At 60.2% G+C, this 19,308-nt stretch overlaps 1 protein-coding gene and 1 long non-coding RNA gene across 7 annotated transcripts in view; one reads left to right on the top strand and one right to left on the bottom strand.

Annotated features, from left to right (window-relative positions):
• Positions 1–368, bottom strand: part of LOC110407979 — a 2,561-nt gene extending 2,193 nt beyond the window's left edge. Inside the window, exon 1 of the long non-coding RNA XR_002444114.1 lies at positions 243–368. This is a non-coding gene — a long non-coding RNA (uncharacterized LOC110407979). The remainder of the gene's footprint in view (positions 1–242) is intronic.
• NOL4L (nucleolar protein 4 like) overlaps positions 1–16,346 on the top strand; it is a 34,795-nt gene extending 18,449 nt beyond the window's left edge. For 4 of the 6 annotated variants that reach the window (XM_021416250.1, XM_021416251.1, XM_021416248.1 and 1 more), the window contains 7 exons: positions 4,930–5,071; positions 13,034–13,305; positions 13,516–13,701; positions 13,777–13,968; positions 14,110–14,232; positions 14,348–14,549; positions 15,692–16,346. In XM_021416250.1, the coding sequence (XP_021271925.1) occupies positions 4,930–5,071; positions 13,034–13,305; positions 13,516–13,701; positions 13,777–13,968; positions 14,110–14,232; positions 14,348–14,549; positions 15,692–15,891 (1,317 nt within the window). In that variant the 3' untranslated portion in view covers positions 15,892–16,346. Of the gene's footprint in view, positions 1–72; positions 227–4,225; positions 4,360–4,929; positions 5,072–13,033; positions 13,306–13,515; positions 13,702–13,776; positions 13,969–14,109; positions 14,233–14,347; positions 14,550–15,691 lie in introns of those variants that run through there. The other 2 variants (XM_021416253.1, XM_021416254.1) reach the window with 2 other exon arrangements.

Raw genomic sequence — 19,308 nt, 5'->3', positions numbered from 1 at the left:
AGGGTTAAGGTTAGCGCGTCCTTCCCCGCGCCCGGCGCGGCTCCCCCTTCCCCGGAAGAGCACAAAAGCCCACAAGAAAGTGGGAGGAGGCGGCGGCGGGAGCGCTCCGGCCCCATTAATTCCCGGGCACCGGCCCCGCGCCGCCGCCGCCATCGCCGCGCCGCTCCCCCGGCCCCGGCACCGGCCCCGGGCGGGGATTGTGCTGGAAATAGCTTCCTCCCTCGAGGTAAAGCCCTACTTACGTGTCAATCCCCCGCCGCACGCCGAAGCCCGGCTGCCAGCGGCGGGGCCGTGCGCGGGGCCGGCGGCGGATTTGCGCCGGGAGCAGCCGGGAGCCGCGGGCGGAGGGCAGCGGGGCCGGGCCGGGCCGGGGGAACGCGGGGAGCCGCTCCGCACGGCCCCGGGTCCCGCGCGGAAGTGGCGGGGCCGCGTCCCGCCGCTGGCAGCCGCTGTCCGTCCGTGCCCGCCGGACCCGGTCGCTGCCCGGCACCGCGGCGGAAGCATCGCCCGGCATGCAAAGCGAACGCGCGTTCGGCGTGGGGAGAGCTCGGTGCGGCGGCCGTGAGGGGCAGGGACCGGGCAGGAGCAGGGCAAGGTAGGGGAGAGGGCAGGGGCAGGGGCAGGGCGGGGGCAGAGCCCCGCGGATGCTCTGCCCGCTCCCTCCCGCGCCCGGCCCCGCGTTCAGCACCTCCCCGCTGAACAGCAGGAGCGCGGCGAGCCCGCGACCCCCGCCCTGCCCGTGCGATCGGTGCGCCGCTGTGGGTGATGCTCCCGGAGGAAGGGATCTCACAGAAGGAGGGGGTGTGCGTGTGTGTGCAGAGGTGACGGTCCTCCCTTCCTCTTCCATTTGTTGTTCACGTTGCAGATTAACTCTTCCAGCCGGTGTTTTGGGAAGTAGCAAAGTGCTCATTCAGATCAGCAGAAATTGCAGGCAGTGAGGATGTACGTACCTGACAAAGAGCGCCCGGGATGTTTGGTTGGTGCATAGATCGGTGGTCACAGATCGCTGCCCCTCAGCCGTGTTCCCTCGCACCGAGTGATTCCCAGAGCTGCAAGCACCATGCTCTTCATGGCTGCGGTACCAATCCTTGACCGGGGGCGTTTTATCTTCCATTAGTAAGCCTTTCTCCATGCTGAACTGGTTAAGTTAGGGTCAAATCTGGTTCAGTACCTTCTTGGCATGCTCAGAGGGCTGGGTTTAAACAGTGGCTGAGATGGAGATGAGGCCACCTTCCTACTGGCCCCTATCTAATGGCTCCTTCCCAGTGGCTCCTTCCCAATGACTCCTTCTCAATGGGTCCTTTCCAGTGGCTGTTTCCCAATGGATCTTACCCAATGGCTCCTTCCAGCAGGAGCTGCTGTCCCCGGGATCTCACAGCCACGCATCACCTTTGTTGCTCCCAAAGCATCGCTGCTGTTGAGGGGTGCACATTGCTCGGCTCCTGTTCCGCTGCACCGGGGAAATCCAGCCACGGCGTGACAGGGCGTGTTTTCAAATAAAAGGCTTCAGAAAGAGAAGAGAAAATAAACTATGCTGACTACTGGGAGCCTGGAATACTGAGTGTAAGGCACAACGTGTCAGTGATGGGAGTGATGCTTGCACTGAGAAATTGAGCCAAGCTGTAAAGTAAGCAGGTTACCGATAACCCTGCGTGCACTGCCGAGGTGCGGTCACGGGAGCAGCTCCCCTGCCCCGTGCTCTCCCAGCAGTGCTGCAGGAGCTGCCCCGCTGCAGGTGAACCCCGCAGCCCGCGGACCCACTGCTGGAGCCGCTGCATGCGGGATGGGCAGAGAGCTCTGTGGCTGGGAGAAGTGCTTCTGAGCTCGGAGGGGAGCTGAGAGATTGGGCAGAGGTGTGTGCGTATGGTGCTTGAAGGTGCATGGTGCTTGGTGGGACAGAAACGCCAGGCGTTCAAACTGCACATGTGAGCGCCTGCCTTTGCCAGTTCAAAAGCATTGGCTGTGAGCGTCTGTAAAGCAGCTGTGAATATTGGACTGTAGATAAGGAGAGGAGCGAGGACGTTGTTTTTCCAAACCCGGCGGTGCCTGCAGCCCTGGCGATTGGGTGTGGTTTGTGAGCGCACCCGCAGGATCTGACTTCCCCTTTGCAGAGGAGCTGCACGCACGCTGCCTGACCCTTGATCGCTCGGTGCCTTGGACGCTGGAAACAAAGCAATGGGACCTGGCTGCAGGCTGGGGAGATCCCCGTGCAGAGCTGGGGACGGCAGGAAGGAAGCAGGCAGCGGCTGCAGGGCCCCAGGCTGGCGGCACAGGGTGGGCACTGCCACCTCCCTCTGTGCCACGCGTGGCGTGGGGCTGGGGCCGGTCCTGAGACGGGCGCGGGTAATGGATTGTGCTCTGTTTTCTAATGAAAGTTTCATTTGAAGTTTGTTTACAGGAAAGAAGAAATTAGCAGAGAGAATTCTCTTGAGAACCCAGAGAGGAAAAAGAATGAGCTGCCTGACTTGCAAGCCAAAAGAGGGTGGAAGGGTAGATTAGATTTACCGTATTGCTCTGAGTCGTGGCCGTTGTTCAGAAATTCTTCCTTGTTCTTCTGGTTGCGGAGGGTCGGTGTTCAGCCCCATTGGTGGCATGTGGGGACAACTGGGGGCTGCCCATCTGTCCAAGTGGTCGGGTGCCGCTGTGGTATTGGTGGCTTTGGGGTTGGGGCTGCGTGTGCCCAGGGTCCCACTGGTAGAGGAGGCAGTGCCAGGTGTCCCAGAGCTCTGCTGCGTGTCCCCCCGCATGTCCCAGCGTGCTGGTGTCCGGGGTGGGTGCAGGTCAGCGGGGCTGCTGGGGCTCAGTGGAGTGCCAGGATGCGCAGCAGCGCTTCTCTTGGTCATCAGGGAAGGGGCACGGAAGGACGAGGAGCTCCCACGGCTTGGTGCCAAACAGAGAGGCTGCTCTGGTGGCTGCTGGGACAGTGCCGAGTCCCCCACTGCATCCCCTGCAGTGTTAGCTGTGTGTTGCCATCCTCTGCAGCGTGCTTGCACGGGGTGGGTTGTGCCACCAGACCCGTGCACTGCTGAACAGGTTCGTCCCGTTGGCACTTTGGGTGAGGGTGGCCCTGGCTGGAAAGCAAAAGGTGGCACTGGGGACATGGGGACAAGACGACCTGGCCCCACGCCAGCAGCCTGCTCCCTGCTGGGGGCTGGAGCGTGGACTTGGGAACATGCAATATCCGTGTTTGACCTGAGTCACGTTTACTGTTTCTGGCTTGAGTATTTCTAGTAATAGGGCAACGTTGTTGCACCTCAAGAGAATGGTACACATTCGTAAAGCTCTTTCCATAGCATGTGCGTGCGAGGCATCCTTCATGCCTCCGATTTTCCAGCCTGCACGAGTGCCTCTGGGTCAGGGTCTGGGCGCTGAGGCTGTGCCTTCTGCAGAAGTTACACCTGAGCCAAACTCTTCGGAAAGCCGCCTGGGGCTCCCACCTGCCAGGTGAAGGCTGTGGGCAGCCAGGACCTTGGCATTTGCATTTGTCTCCTAAGCTCTGACAGTAATCTTGGGTAAGCCTCGTCAAGGAGGCCAGATATTAGGGTGGCTGGCTCCCTGTGACTGCGTGCAATGGAGACTATATATAGTGTGCGGCGGGGAGACCTGTGCCATCCTCTCCTGTACCTGCAAGATGGGATTTGTGGGGAAGCAGTGCTGCTCCTGGCTGGTGTGTCCCCAGTGCCCCCACTGCTCCCAGTGCCCCATTGCCTCTTGCCCTTCCTGAGCCTGAGTGGGTGCCTGAGCCATAAATTCCAGGAAGCTCCCAGGATGTGGGGAGTGCCTGCCCTGGGCCCGCAGATGCGTCCACGGGGACAGGGAGAGGAGGAAAAGCCCCAACCTGTCCTGAAAGACGTTCATTTGTTCACTATAAAAGCTGTCAGCCGGAGGCAGCCAGACAGGGCAGCTTTTACGAGGCACAGCCGTACGTTGCCAATTGCTCCTCACACGGAAAGGGAGCGGGCGGCGTATGTAATCTCAGGACGAGGGGAAGGAAAGAAAAGGAGCTGAGTATTTACAAGGCTTTGAAATACTTCAATCAAAGGAAAGCACGGCTGAAGGCGCTTCTGGAGGCGTTTTTTGGTGTCCCCCTTCTCCCCACTGTTCTGGATGCGGCCTCTATCCGTTATTTTGGGGGAGCGGCCAGGGAGAGGAAGGCAGATAAAGGGACCGCCGACGGGACCGTGTTAATTTGGGGCAGCATCTGCTTCCTGCAGAGCGGGCGCTGGGAGGGCGAGGGGAGCACCGGGCCCCTCCTCTCATTCAGGATCCCGGCCTCGCCGGTGGTGGTTTTGAAATCCTGCGGCTGACCTTTCCGGCTCTGGAAGCGATCCAAGGGCTGTGTCTCAAAGTGCTCTAAAGGTTAGTGGGAAGGGAGAGAGAGGCAGAGAGAAAATGTCCTTCCAGCTGCAGGAGTGGGAGAGAGGAATGCAATCTATGCTGCCGGGCGCTGGGGCTGCCCGGGCTCCGCTGCCCCTCTCAGTGCCTCCCCGGCACAGGAGGAGCGTGGCCGCCGCGCTGGCAGCCCCTATGGCAGCACGGCGTGGGCAGCCCCAGGCCCCAGCGCTGACCCCAGCCCCTTCCATGGGCTGCACCCTATGCCCACTCCCACGCGCCGCTCGCTTGCCAGAAACAGGCTGGTGTGGATGGAGATTAAAGGGTAAACTCCAGGGCTCAGCCATCCGCTCCTACAGGATGCGAGCTCTTTCTAATTGTCCTCAATTAGAGACAGTGCCATTGCTCAGGCACGTCTTCAGGCAGGAAGCGGCGCTGGGGCGTTCTCCTGGGAACCACCTAACCCGGGCTGCTCGCGGGCTCCTGGGCTGCGGGAGCTGCGTGTCCTGGGGAAGGCTGCGGTGGGGAGATGCCAGAGCCAGGGGATGGAGGGAGGAAAAGAGCTCTGTGTCTTAACCCTTTCCTGCTCGCCTTCAGGATGAGACGTCGGTGAGCAGCGAGGACTTTGATATGAATGACTCCACATGGATCTCAGCTGACCAGCACCTGAACTCCAGCCTGAGTCCCAGCCAGGACGAGAGCATGCGCAGCCCGCAGAACCTGCACGGCCAGGAGGACGGTGAGTGCCCGCAGCCACGGGAGGAGCGCGGTGCCTCGCGCTCGGGGTGTTTTTGTGGCTCATTAAACATTAACCAGTCCCTTCTGATCGGGTGTCCCACCTGTAGGATGGATTTCATATCAGCACGGGCTTTGAAGCCTTCCTGGTTAGCCTGCAGGCTGCTGGCAGCTGGGAGCTGCCCAGCTCTGGGCTGAGGGTCCTCACGGGGAACACGGTCGCAGCCCCCCAGGTTCTCAGAAGGCATTGAGTTGGGGTCCCCAGAAGCAGCCTGGAGAGCCCCATGGGTCCTTGCCACAGGAAGGAGAGCAGCCTCTTGCAATAGGATCTGTGCCCAAAAAGCTGCACCTGAGGCAGCGCATGGGAAAAATGCACTGGGATTGTGGAACGGACATGAGGTGTCTCATTGCTTCGGGCAGGCAGTTGGAACCCATACATGGGTTGGGTGGGAGGGGGCCTTTGGTAAGGCAACGTGCTGTGTTTCTTCTGTGAAGCTAGTTTAAAAAATTGCTCGAGTAAATAAGTGGCAGAAGTACAGGCTCAGGTCAGAGTTCATCTTTGTGATGCTTGCAAGGGTTCAGTGCTTGGGTTGTTCCTTGGCTTGTGTTCGTCCACAGCTCAGATGCTGCTGGGAGAGCAGGCAGGGAGTGAAGAGCAGTGCTGAGAAGGGGGCAGGAGACCCCTAGGAAGGAGGGGCTTCTGCAACCCAACATCTCCTAGGGGTGGCTTTGTGCAGCCACGGGACAGGGACGCTCCATTCATTAGTCTGGAGCCACCTGTGGCCTTGCCAGGTCTTTCCATATCCCCGAACTTTGCTGTTCTCCTGCTGGGACATTTCAGGTTTGTGGCTTTTCCCTCACTGCTGAATTCCCAAGTCTCGTTTACAATCTAGAATGGCATGGATTGAATCCCTTTGCTCAAGACTATTATTCTACGGGACAGTAATTTAATAAGGGACTCACATATTTAAGCAAATCAAGATGTTCTCACTCAAGTTAAGTCCTCTCTCCTCCCTCTTAGGAAACGCATCCAATTTCTTGTGCCCTGTGAATTTTATTTGGAGGCAGGTGTCCCATTTGGGGCCCTTCTTGGCTCTTCCAGTTTCTTTTGTAAGGTTCAGCAGTGAGTAACAAAGTACAAACAGCTCCTTCCTTTGGGTGAGAAGTGCACGTGAAGTGGAAGAAGGTTGCAACTGGCCGAGCGGAAAGGGAGGAATCAAAGAGGGAGCAAGCTGAGTTGGGTGTTAGTAACAGGACTCCCCCAGGAGAAGCCCAGCTCTGGGATTTCCACCAGACTGCCTTATTTCAGGGGCTGTGGGACAAGGAGCCCAGCCCTGTCACTGCACTGGAGTGCTGGAGCTGTGAGCTCAGGGCAGTGCTGGGGTGAGGATCCTCCAGCGGTCCCTGCATTGAGCCCTCCCTGCTGTGGGGCCGCAGCAAACGTATTTTGCCTTGTTTGTGCCAACTCACTGAGGCAATCGCAGGGAAGACTCCTAAAAAAAACAAATGGCAGCAAATGAAACTTGTGGACTGTTCAGGATGCACCATGGAGGGCACAAGCAGGGCGGCACAAGGGCTCCGCTCAGCGTTTTGATCTCCGTCCTCTGCAAATCCCTCTCTGAGCTGCTCCCATCCACTGTTGCTTAATGGGAAGGATGCCTGGAGCGTATTTTCTGCAAAAGGCTTCCTAAGAGGAGGGCTTTTAATGAAGAGGTGCCTGTTTGGACAGCAGTATCATCTGACACGTGTGGTTAAAAGAAGTCCTGTTTGAAGTGCTGAAGCACCACTGCGTGTCTTCCAGGGGGCTGCAAAGGGTGAGTGCTCTCATATGACACATGAGCACTGCGGCATGGAGCAGAAAGATGGGAGAGCAGGAAGCTGTTGTCCCATGCTTTGAAGCACAGGTATCTGCTGCATCTTCAGGGAGCTGAAAAGCAGCTCAGATGGAAGCCAGCACCTCATTTTGTCTCTGTGCCCAAAAACCTTCGCCCCACGTAACCACGCTGCAGACAGCATCGGCCTCTGGAACATGAAACAGCGGTGGCAGAGATGGGGCTCCTGTTAGGTTGGTGGCACGCAGGGATGTGGTGACACACCCCGGGCTGCAGGGATGCAGGGACATGTTGCAGGATGCATGGGTGCACTGAGGGATGCAGAGATGCTTTGCAGGGCACAAGGACGCGCAGATGCATGGAAGGACACTGGGACACAGCGGGACGCGAGGATGCACAGCAGGATGCAGGGATGCAGGGACACATGGCAGGACGCAGGGACACGGGGACAAAGAATCCAGCCCCAAGCAGCAATGCCGACGCAGGCGCGCACTCGCTCCTTCCATTTTCCTTTGTTACTCATCCTGCGGGCCCCAGCACGGAAAATGTGAAGCTCCCTGCGACGTCCCTTCCCTGTAGGATGTTACTCACAGTGTTTGTGCCCCGCAGGAAGCCGGTGGATACCCAGAGCAGCAGCAAGATCAACACAAACTTTCTGCTGCTGAAGCCGAGCCATTGTGCAGGAGGACATCCTGGGGGGACGCGTCCGTGGGACGCAGCACGCGTTCAGAGCAAAACACCCCAAAAGCCACAGCATCAAACATCAAACTGACCCCATCCCCACCCCCAGTGTGCCATTGAGTGCTGCCAGGCCCAAGATGGCTTCACATGGAGCCTCAGCAGCTGGGCTCAGGGCTGCCTTCCCATGGCTCGGGGTCAGATCGCTCCCAGCGAGGTTCCCGTGCCCGTCCTCTGTGCTGTGTCCCCACTGATCCCGGTGTGCCCGGAGCTGCAGTCGCTAATCCAGACCTTGGAGAAAGGACTTTCTTAACCTACTTAATGGTGAACGCGCACGCTCGGCAGGGTGTCCCTTGGGCAGGACCTCTCCTGAGGGCCGGGAGGAGCCATGGGGATGTGCACGTGGCATTCCTTCAGGTCACCATCTCAGGAACTGTGGGGGTCCCCCAGGGCACCCAGCACCAAGCCTCCACACGGCTCCTGTTGGCTCCCTCAGCGGGGAGCGGGGCTCCCAATCCCTTCCCACCACCCCAACGCGTTGGTGCCGGGGGCAGGACGAGGCCGGGCCGAGCTCCATGGGGCTGCCTGCAGCTGCACCGGGGAAGATGCCCATGGCCGTGCCCTGTGCTGTGGGGCCGCTGCTCTCTCCGACGGCAGGAGACGGCACCAGGGGGTACCGCCGGGCCGGGGGGGCTGGGCGCACAGCACTGCCTTGTCCCCGCAGCGCATTGTGCCCGGCCGTGCCAGGTGTCGGCTCGCTGGGGGCTGCGGCCGGAGGCTGGGACCCGGGAGGGCGGGCGGAGGATGGAGGCTTCGTTTGGGACGTAACGAGGTTTGCGTTAACGAAGGAAGACAGGAAATACAGCTCCTTCACGGGAGGCAGGCCAGGCCCGCTGCTCCGCGTCTCCCGTCGGTGTTTCTTTTTTGCTTTTTATATGTTTTGTGGAGGAAATGGGCCAGGCGGGATCTGCAGGGTGCGGGCATCCCTCTGCACCCCAACCTCAGGGCCCTGCCTGCCGCCCGCTTGTGCTCCCACCGGGAGCCATCCCCACCTGGTCTCTCTAATTTGTATTAAGTGTCCCTTCCTCGCAGGCTCTCCTCCTCCCCTCCTTCCCCCTTCTCGTCTCTTTTGTGAGTGAATAATTTATGGCACTTTTCATCTTCCTGGCTGTTGTTACACTCAGATGTCTGCGGGATGCTTTGAACACTTCTGACACTCGCTTGCAGGCTGGATGTGGAGCTGCAGCCCACGACACGGCACTGGGCACTCCAGCCCGACCGGCCACGGGCACGGCCACGCGGGCACTGTGGGCACGGCCAGGAGTGCGGGCTCGGCTGGGACCCGGTGCTCTGGTCCGGCCACAGGCAGTGGGCACCAGCTGAGCCCGTCCCCATGTCCGTCCCTGTCCCCGTGCCCATCCCCATCCTGGTCCGGGGCTTGGCAGCCCCTGCCCGGCCGTGGCAGCGCGGGGCTGCGGCGAGGTTTCCGTGGGCTGCCGGCTCTTACATAAGCTCATTGTTTTCCGAGTCAAAAGAGGTTTTGTCCTGGCTCTGGAGATGTGACAGGAGGAGGAACAATTTGCCCCATTCATCTTTAATTCTGCCTTTGGACAGCAGCGTGGTGGCCCTCGCTGACATAGATGTTAAACCCAACCACTTCCCTGCCGTAAAATCTCCCGGGGAGCAGGTGTTGGAAATCTCCCCTTCCCCTCCTGATCTCTGCAAATCCAGTGTCACAGAAATCAAGGATAATCCAGCAGCCTCTTCAAAATGAAAACGCTGAGCCCTGATTAATTCATTTAATAAGTGACTGATCCCTCCTCCCCCATCACCGCTACCCAAGAAGCCATTTTGCTTCTCGCTTCCCCGGGATTGGCGCAGCCGGGGAGGGACGGAGGCCACAATGGACTCGAGGCTGCGTCCCCGTCCCCTGCTCTCGCGGTGCCTCCGCGCCGCCCCGTGCCACGCGCCCCGCTCCCGGGCTCCGGGCTGCCCTCGACCTCCAGCCCAGCTCCGCTGCGTTCAGGAGGGGAACGAAATATTTTGCTTCCCAACCGAAAGAATCAAAACAGCTCCAAGTGACATTGTTTTTACAGATCCATCTGCTTCAATTAGGGCGTGGGGGTGGAGCAGGGGGGCTTCCAATTATCCTCATTAGAGGGGCTCCTCGCTCAGCCAAACTCCAGCCGTGAGCAGGGAGCTCACGAGGCTCGTGCTGGTTGATAATGAATATATTCATGGCTGCGCAGCCTGGCTTTGCTTTACCGCTGCTCGCGGAGCCCTGCTATTTATTTGTGTGCTTTGGGCGCTCGCTGGGGGTTTGCAGAAGACCTCCCAGATCTCAGGAGCTCTGTGCGATGTGACTCGGGGTGCCGTGCCTGTGGTGGTGTGGCCGGCACGTCCCTGGTGCAGGGTGTGCGGGGATGGGTTGGGGCCGGGCTGCAGCAGCAGAGAAGGAGCCCAAGTGCGGTCCCGATTCCGCGGAGCTGCCCCCGCGCTGCCTCCCGAGGGCATCCCCGTTCTTAAGCTGGCTGAAGCCATTCCTGCTCTGATCCAGGGTCCTCAGCAATCTGGATTTGCGGCCGTTCCTCTGCCCACAAGACAGATTAATCCACCACTCTATATGCAGATCTTCTGGGAAAGCATAACCCGTACAAGTGTAGAAATAAGAAAATGATCTGGAGCTGGTGGGTTTACTTACATTCAGCCTTGTTTTAACCTCGTGTTCTTGCAGTTGGTGTGCAGGAGCTGCGGCAGAGCCGGGGGCCGTGGGAAGGATGCAGGGGTGGGCAGGGCAGGGTGCCCAGAGCAGTCAAGGGTGTGTGGGTCAATGTGGGGATGCTCGGGGCAATAAGGGGTACCTGGACGGCGTAAGAATGCTCGGCACAGTAAGTGGTACCCAGACAATGTAGGGATGCCTGGGCAATTTGAAGATGCTGAGGGCAGAGCAGGGATGCTCAGCTCAGGCTGCAGATGCTCAGAGCTCCATAAACTCCTCTCCCTGGTGCCGCCTCTCAGTGCCTTGACCCAGTGGGATTCTTGTGGCTCGGGGCCCCGCTGTGTGCCAGGCACAGTGCTGGAGCCATCTGCCCCCCGAGGACGGCCGGGAGGTCGTTCTGGTGGCTGCAGGGCAGCACTGATTGGCCATGAGCTGTTGCTGTGGCCGTGCCTGGGCTGGTGGTGGGGCCTGGCATGCAGCTCATGCCTCCATGCAGAGGAATAATGCTCCCTAATCCTCCCAGAGGCATCGCTGGATGAGGCCAGAGCCTCCGTCTGCGAGCAGAGCAGGGGGAGGGACAAGGCTCAGCCCCCACTGAGTGTAGTGCCCCTCCACCTGCCCCGAGACAGCATGGATCCTGCACCCAGGGCCCAGCCCCAGCCTTGCTGGCAGGTTTGGCTGCAAGCCCACGTGCCAGCCTGGGGCATGCATGGGACAGAGGCTGGGCTGCTGGTTGCAGGGCAAAGCCCTCGGACATCCTCCATGCCCCCAGCCCCTGCGGGCAGCTGTGCATGAGGCAGAGACCGGCATGGGGACAGGGGCATGGAGGGTGCCCAGGTGCAGAGCCAGCGCTGGCCTCAGCCGGCAGCCAGGGCTCCTGCCTGCACCCAGAGCAGTAAGTGGGTCAGTGCCGGGGGAAGGACGGGAGGGAGCTGTGCAGGCTCTGTGGGGGTGTTCCAGTTCTGGGGCTCGTGGGGAACGGAGCCGCCTCGAAACAGGGAGCGCCCATTCCTGTGCTGGGGCGGTTCGGGACAGGCACGGCCCCCGCGGGCTGCTCGGATGCCTGAGCGTCCTCAATCTGTTTATTTTAAGGGATACAAAGTCCTGCGCTGCTGCAGCCTCCTCAGGGGTCACAGGAAAGTTCGCCACAGCTCTCATTAAAGTTCCCTGCGGATGCTGGCGGGGGAAGGAGGAGGAGGAGGGTGGCAGCAGCTGGGCACCGTCCCGCACCCCGCACCTGTGCACCTTTGGACCTGGCGTCCGTGTGCCGGGAGCTGGTGGCGCGGTGCTGGTGCCGCCCCATGGCCCAGGTCTGGGGACCAGGGACCAGGGGCTGGGGATCACAGACCAGGGTCTGGGCACCGGGGGGCCAGGGACCGCCATCTGCTTGTCACCGGCTGCAGCTTCTTTGTTCGCAGCCCGGCGCACACTTGCACAGGAAGCGGCTCCCCACGTGCTTCGCCCTTTCCCTCTCGCGGAGGCACCTAATGAAATAAAGGATTTACTGCAGTGAGGGGGAGGGCAGGGGAAGGGGCTGAGCGGGGGCTGAAGATGTAGTGCTGGGGCCGGGCTCCTCAGTGTGCGCGGGGCGGTTGGTGGCACGGGATGGGAACGGGGATGGGGACGGGGCCAGAGATGGGGACGGGGATGGGAATGAGGAGGGGGATGTAGATAGGGATGGGGATGGGCTCTGCTGCAGTCAGACAGAGCAGCACAAACAGGAGCCTGGGGACTGTCAGGGACCTGGGTGTGTGTATGGAAAGGAGAAAGAGAAAGCACTGCTGTGTGCTGGGAAAGGGAATGGTGTGCTGCACTGCCAGGGTGTGGTGATGTGTCTGCTTGGGCAATGGGGCAGTGCAGGGAGGCTGTGGCTGCAAGCAGAGTTTTGCATTCAGAGCAGCAGTAGTGGGAAGAGGGCATTCAGGAGGGCAGGGAGAGAGTGGAGGAGGAGGGGACAAAAGTGCCCTGAAGGGACCTGGCGTCCGTCTGCACTGTGGTGGGTAGTATGGTTGGCACTGCTGCCATATGGATAGCTCAGGGACACGTGGAAGTAGGCAGGGAAGGAGATCATCCACACAGGGCGGACAAGGTCAGCGGGGCTGCAGTGAGGTGGGACGGGTCAGATGTCTGTGCACGTCCCTGCCTCCTTCTCAGGGCAGCTGAGGGCTCTGCGGGCCCTCACCAGAGCCCCCAGGCAGCTGCCCGGCCCCACTGCTCCGCTCCAGCCCTCCTCGAGCCTCTGTGTGCTGCAGTTTGTCACCTCCATTCTGGTCGGACTCTGTCTGTGCCAGGTGCTACCCTCGTGAAAACCATTGGAGACAAGGGATTCAGGCGGGGAGAGGAAATGCCCCTTTCTCCTCCCTGCAATGTAAACAGAAACCTAAAAGGACCAAATTCCAAAGTTCTTATTCAAGCCAAGGTGCCGCAGGCCCCAGGCAGAGGCGCGGGCGGTGGGATCGTCATCTGCAGAAGGGATGGAGGGACAGAGGGATGGATGGATGGATGGACAGACGCGCTGTGGATGGGTGCGGGACACGGCGGTGCCCAGCAGCTCAGAGCATGGCAGCGGAGCCATGCAGCCATGGCCCAGCAGTGACGGCAGCAGTGCCTGGCCCTCGGTCTGCTGCCTGCGGAACCCCAAGCCGGGCTCTGCCACCTTGGCACCTTGGCCACAGGCTTCTCCCTGCGAAGCCGGTGAGGGGTGACCTTGGGGGTGACCACACATCCCTCCTTGCAGATGACTCCTCGTCAGAGAGCTGCAGTGGGAATGGCTCCTCCACCCTGAACCCCTCCACCTCCAGCAGCACGCAGGGCGACAGCGCCTTCCCCGAAATGAATGGGAATGGCACCGCGGCCCCCATGGACTTCACCGCCTCCGCCGACGACCAGCCCATCAACCTCTGCGACAAGCTCACGCCTGCCCACGTCACCCCTTCCTACCAGTCGGACAGCTGCAGCACCGACGGGCTGCGCAGCAGGGTGAAGTACGCGGTGAAGACCACGGCAGAGGTACGGGGCTGGGGGCACGGCGCAAGGGGAGTGAAGGCACCGGGGCGTGCGTGATGCTGGGGGTGGCATGGCCACGAGTCCCTCTGCCTGGGCTCTGGCGGGAGGATGGGACATCAGGAACGAGGATGGCGGCGGCAAGCCAAAGGGAAAGGTTCGAGCTGCAGCTGGGGGAAGGTTGAGGCTGTCTGCTAAAACCCCGTCCCCCTGCAGTCCCCACCGTACAGCTCCGGCAGCTACGACTCCATCAAGACCGAGGTCAGCGGCTGCCCCGAGGACCTGACCGTCGGCAGGGCCCCCACGGCTGACGAGGATGACGATGACCATGACGACCACGAGGACAACGATAAGATAAACGATTCGGAAGGGATGGACCCGGAGCGGCTAAAGGCCTTCAACGTAAGGACGGCGCCGCGAGGCAGCCGGTTTGCCCTCCTGTGGGTTCGGTGTTCCCACCTCTTGTCTCCTCTGCAGATGTTTGTGCGCCTTTTCGTGGACGAGAACCTGGATCGGATGGTTCCCATCTCCAAGCAGCCCAAAGAGAAGATCCAGGCCATCATCGAGTCCTGCAGCCGGCAGTTCCCCGAGTTCCAGGAGCGAGCTCGCAAACGCATCCGCACGTACCTCAAGTCCTGCCGCCGCATGAAGAAGAACGGCATGGAGATGGTGAGTGGCTGCGCTGTGCTGGGAGCACGGCTGTGCCATGGCCTGCTGTGCTGTGCTGTGCTGTGCTGTGCTGTGCTGTGCTGTGCTGTGCCGTGCCACGACAGCGGGACCTGAGCACGACTCTCCCTTGTGTCCCTGCAGACCAGGCCCACGCCGCCTCACCTCACCTCGGCCATGGCTGAGAACATCCTGGCCGCTGCCTGCGAGAGCGAGACGCGGAAAGCAGCCAAGAGGATGCGGCTGGAGATCTACCAGACCTCACAGGTACCGTGCCCGAGGCTGTAGCGTGCAGGACAGGGCTGTGGGCAGTGGGGGGGTGGTCTCCTGCTGCTGGAGACCGTCGGCCTCTCTGCAGCCAACCTCTGTGCTTCCCACGCAGGACGAACCGATCGCCCTGGACAAGCAGCACTCCAGAGACTCCACAGCCATCACCCACTCCTCCTATTCACTGCCAGCTTCATCCTACTCTCAAGACCCCGTCTACATCAATGGAAGCCTCAACTACAGCTACCGTGGCTATGGGTCCCTGGGAGGCAGCCTGCAGCCACCCGCACCGCTCCAGACAGGGAACCACAGTAATGGTGAGCAGTCCTGGCAGCACCCACCCCCGGCAACGGGGTGAAGCAGGGGATGGCCCCAGGGGAGCCCCACTCCCACAGAGCCTCTCCGAAAGGCCCCTGTGCCACCAATGGAGGGCTCTGCTCCGCCAGCCAGCTTGTTTCATTAGCAAGCAGTTAATTGTTGAACTGAACTTGGAAGGACAGTCGAGGTGGAAATGGTGGAGGAAAGGAGTGTCACTTAGAAAAAAAGGGAATCTGTACCAGCCATTCATTAATGATTAACAGAGCGGTGCCTATCGCCGCCCTGATCTCATTGCTGGTATGAGCCGTCCCTCATCCAGCCTTCACCACCTGCTCATGGGGACAGGGACAGGGATGGAGTCAGTTCAGTTTGGGGGCACAGCTCTGTCTGCAGCTCAGGAGCACAGCTGCGTGGCAAACAGGATGGATGCTGCAAGGGGAGAAAGCTGTAGGAGGCACGTGGGGCCGCGAGCAGGTGAGCAGCACGGAGCAGCCTGGGCTGGAGCAGGGCACGCAGGGAGGCAGTGTGGTGCCGGCTGCTGCTGGAGGGGAACGGAACAGGGCAAAGCAGCTCCATGGCTCTGCTCACTGTGAGCCCCGGTGGCCACTCCTTCCCGGCCCGCTGCCTTTGCCCACCCCAGCTTCCTGCCCCTGCCCTCCCTGACGGAGCGCGGATTTGAAGGGATGTGATTTCCGGAGTCCTGAGAGATGCCTGTCTGGGATTAACTCTTATCATCCCTTCCTAATGCTTCTTAACCCTGAATAAAGATCCCACCCCGGCCTCCAGCTGCTGAGACCTAATCCTTGCGGCTGCAGCTCCGGGTCCCCCCCAGCCCAGCCCTGGCCCCGCCGCCCTCCTCTTACCAGGCGTGGGCACCGAGTGCCATGATTGTGACACGAGACAGCAAACAGCTGCAGGGAGAGCCCCGGTGTGAGCAAACAGGCCCTGCTTTTAGCAGACCTCAGCCTATTTGCTTCTTTCTAATGGATCTTTAAACCCCTGCTTCCCAATTTTCTTTCCTCCTCCCAAGCGCTTGCCCGGCCCCGTGTAGGTCTGAGCACGGTGGCAGCTCCTGCCCATGGAGCAGACCCGAAGTTTTGCGGGACTGCCTCTCACTGACGGGCTCTCCTTTCCCTCGCAGGTCCGACTGACCTCAGCATGAAGGGGGGGGCCTCCAGCACGGCCCCGTCCAACAGCACCAGCAGGGGGATGCAGGCCGCCCAGCTCAGCCCCACAGAGATCAGCGCCGTGCGGCAGCTCATCGCCGGCTACCGGGAGTCCGCGGCGTTTCTGCTCCGCTCTGCAGATGAACTGGAAAACCTCATTTTACAGCAGAACTGACTCCTCGTGGCTGCGGCGCTCCTCTGTCAGGAAGACAATTTACACCTGCTAGAAATTGGCTCCCAGCGGTGTCCCGCTCAGGACCGCCACCGTCCTCCCGTGAAGCGGCGGCTCCGCGTAGTTGTAGAAGGTGGAACCCAACAGAGCTGTTTGCTTTTACACTCCGAGCACCTGGGACTTCAGGCACGAGGCCACGTTCCTGACCCGTACCAGAAGCCAAACCTGCGGCTTGGAAGGATGTGGGACCTCGAGGGCAGAAGGGAGCCTGGGGAGGTTTGGGGCTGCAGATGTATTTAGGATGACCTTTATGGACCCAAATGTTAGAATCCCGTCCCCAGATAATTTCCAAGTCTTAGGTGAGCTGAATCACATATTTATTGAGAAATGGACCCTCCTCTCCCCTTAGTAATTTATTTTTCTGAAAATGGATTCTTTTGAGTTTGTACAGATTGCCAGTTTTGTGTCTGTCTGATCGGAAGGAATTTGTTCCTGTGAGATAACACATTCCATATCACGACACTACGAATTCCCAGGCAGCTCTGCCTGTTTCTCTGGGCAGCCCCGGTCCCGCAGGGCTCACGTTTGCCACCACCCGGCCCCACCCGCAGCAGCAGCAGCAGCGGGGCTGCACGCCCTGCAGAGACTCGGCCGCCCAGCAGACCTCGTGCTAGAAGGACGTCTCGCACTTGCTAAGTCATTGCAGATAAGAAGGAAGGAAACACCCGAGAAACACTGTCTTGCGTTCGCCATCCGCATTCTACCTCACACTCCATTGTGGGCTTTTTCCAGGACCCCCCGGCTCTGTGACTGTCAGCGCAGTGGACGGTGCCCAGGAGCGCGGAGCAGCAGCGCAGTGCCCGGTGCCGCCCCACGGCGCTGTGACACCAGCCCTGGGGCAGCAGCACGGCACCCTTAGATCGTGGCTGCGGTGCGGTGCATTCAGCAGCAGCCCCCACTTGCTCTCCCCCCCCTCCCCCCCAATCCTTGCCCGCAGTCCTGGAACAAGCCCACAATTCCCAAAGTGTGGAATTGACGCAGTCCGGTCACCGCTCCGCCCCCTCCCCGACCACGCACTTCGTTTGCTCAGTGCAATACCTACAACCAGTGCTGCTAAACCAGGGACGCGCTCGGTGCCGTGGTGCCGCTCCTCCCCAGTGCTGGCGTGGCCCCCCCGGCCCTCCCCGAGGGCAGGAGTTGTCACACCAGGCCGATCCGATAGCACAGAACCACATCTAGCGTGCGTTCAGCAGAGATACGCGCTCTCTTTGGAGCCGGCTGTTTCGCTTTGCCCTTTTCTGGCCGCTTTGAGCCTGAGGACGAAGGCTGCTGCCTGTGCCCGCGCTGCAGGAGCCCCCGGGCACCGTGGGTTGTGGCAGAGGCCGGTTCCCCGCCAGCAGCAGAGCCGGGCAGCACGGTGCAGCCTTCTGAACCAACCCGGAGCCCAAACACTGGAAGAAAAACAACCCCCAGCCCTTAGTTACAGTGCAGGAAAAGCCACCGACGTGAGGACAGGCTTGCCTGGCCCAGCACAGAAGGGACGAGCTCTCGCATTGACTGTTCTGTTCCCAAGCCCGACACTTTTGGTAACATTCGGAGGAAGGGACTCGGTCCCTCTGGGTGGATGGAGCCCGGGCAGCTCGGTGCCATCGGGGCAGAGCGGGACCCATCCCCAGCCCCGGCTCACGCTCCCCCCGCGCACCGCGAGCCCGCTCCGTTCGCATCCTCCCATCCTTGGAATTTTATGTAAATATTTATTTTTGTGTGAACATACCATGAAGTAACGACACCCTTTTCCAAAATACGTCGCCCACAGCCATTTGGGAAAGCCTCGATGTTAAAGGAGGAGAGGCAGAGACAATCGCTGTCCCAGAATTCTCTCTTCCCGACGTGCTCGCTCCTTGCTGCCCCGGGGAAGAGCACGGAGCCGCGGTGCCCGGGGCTCAGCGCCGCTCCGACACCCGTTGTCATTCGGTTTGATTTACGCAGAGTTGTAGCTGTCTCGACCCGCTCGCCCTTGACCTTGTCTTAGCGTGGACTGAAGTTCCGTAGCTCTCTCGGAGCTGCTGCAGGACGCAGCAGAGCCCCGCGGTTGCGTAGGGAGGACACTGAGCAGCCCACCCCGCCCTGGCGACGCTCGCAGCTCGGGGGCTGCACGGTACAGACGCACAGCCCCGCTGGCAGCCGCATCTGTGACAAGTTATGAAACAAAACGGGATCGACTACAGATTTCCGTCAGGGATTTTTGGGTTTGTGTTTTTTTTTTTCTTTTTTTAAACTCATTTTCTTTTTTTTTTTTTTTTTTTTTTTCCATGAGCCACAGCTTTAGTTCCTTCGGCGCGAGCTCCGCGCGGGTCCCGCTGCCCCACGAGGCGACAGAGCCGGGCAGGGTGAGCAGGCCAGCAGATTCCTGCCCTTTTTCCCTTTTAGGACGCGCTCCCGCTGCGGGGTCTCGACGTGGGAGCGCTCGCGGTGGCACCCAGCCCTCCCGACCCGGGCTCGGATCAGTACCAGTCCACGACCAATGCTGCTTTGAACTCAGAGGGTTAATATACTTTTGATTTGTAATTTTTTGTAAAACTTTTTACAAGGTAGCATAGTACTTCACCGGAATACCAACTACAATCCGTCCATGGTCTGATTTTTATATAATTTAGTGGTGCTTTAGGAACTTTCGTTTGGTTGTTTCGGAGCTGTCCAGCTCGAGTTTTTTCGCCTGTATCTACCTAAGACCAATGTGAACCTTTGTATTTTTGCTCCTGATTTTGGACTCAGTGAAAGTGTACTGTTTACATGTACAGAACTCCCGGCCCCTGTGTGTTCCGCGCGACCGCCGTTGGGGAGGAACTGCCCCGCGCCCGCTCGTCTGCTTGACCAAGCCACAGTCACACCTCACCCACTGCTCCCCGCCCTGGGGACGGCCCCAGGACACCCCCACCAGCTGCTGGAGGCTTCTCCGGTGGCCAACGTAAAGATTGGCTGTGATTTGAAATGGGAATTGACGTGAAGCTGTAGCTGAGCAGAGCTCCAAGCGGGCAGCGCTGACGCTTCGCCGCTCCCTCCCGGCACGGGGGCGAAGCTGCCCCCAAACCACGAGCAGCCGCCATCGCACCCAGGACGGGAGAACACCCGGGGGCAGAGCAGGAGCCGCGCTCCGAGCAGTGCTCAGCGCCCTGGGACGGGGGAGAATGGGGACGGCAGCGCTGCCCAGGGCTGGGGGGGGGGGGGCGGCGAGAACGCATTCGGCACTTAATGCAGCTCCTAAGGTGACACTTTATTGCTTAATCAATGGGTTCGTTTCAAAATGATATTTTTGCAGATAGGCACCTATGCAACTTAATGTGGCTCTTAAGCAGATGAGCACTTCCTCCTCAACGAGCTCGGTAAGAGTTATTTGTGTTATATACTGTGGATTTTTCC

Source organism: Numida meleagris, chromosome 19 (assembly GCF_002078875.1).
Source record: "Numida meleagris isolate 19003 breed g44 Domestic line chromosome 19, NumMel1.0, whole genome shotgun sequence".
Taxonomy (NCBI): domain Eukaryota; kingdom Metazoa; phylum Chordata; class Aves; order Galliformes; family Numididae; genus Numida; species Numida meleagris.
This window is presented reverse-complemented; position numbering and strand designations above follow the sequence as displayed.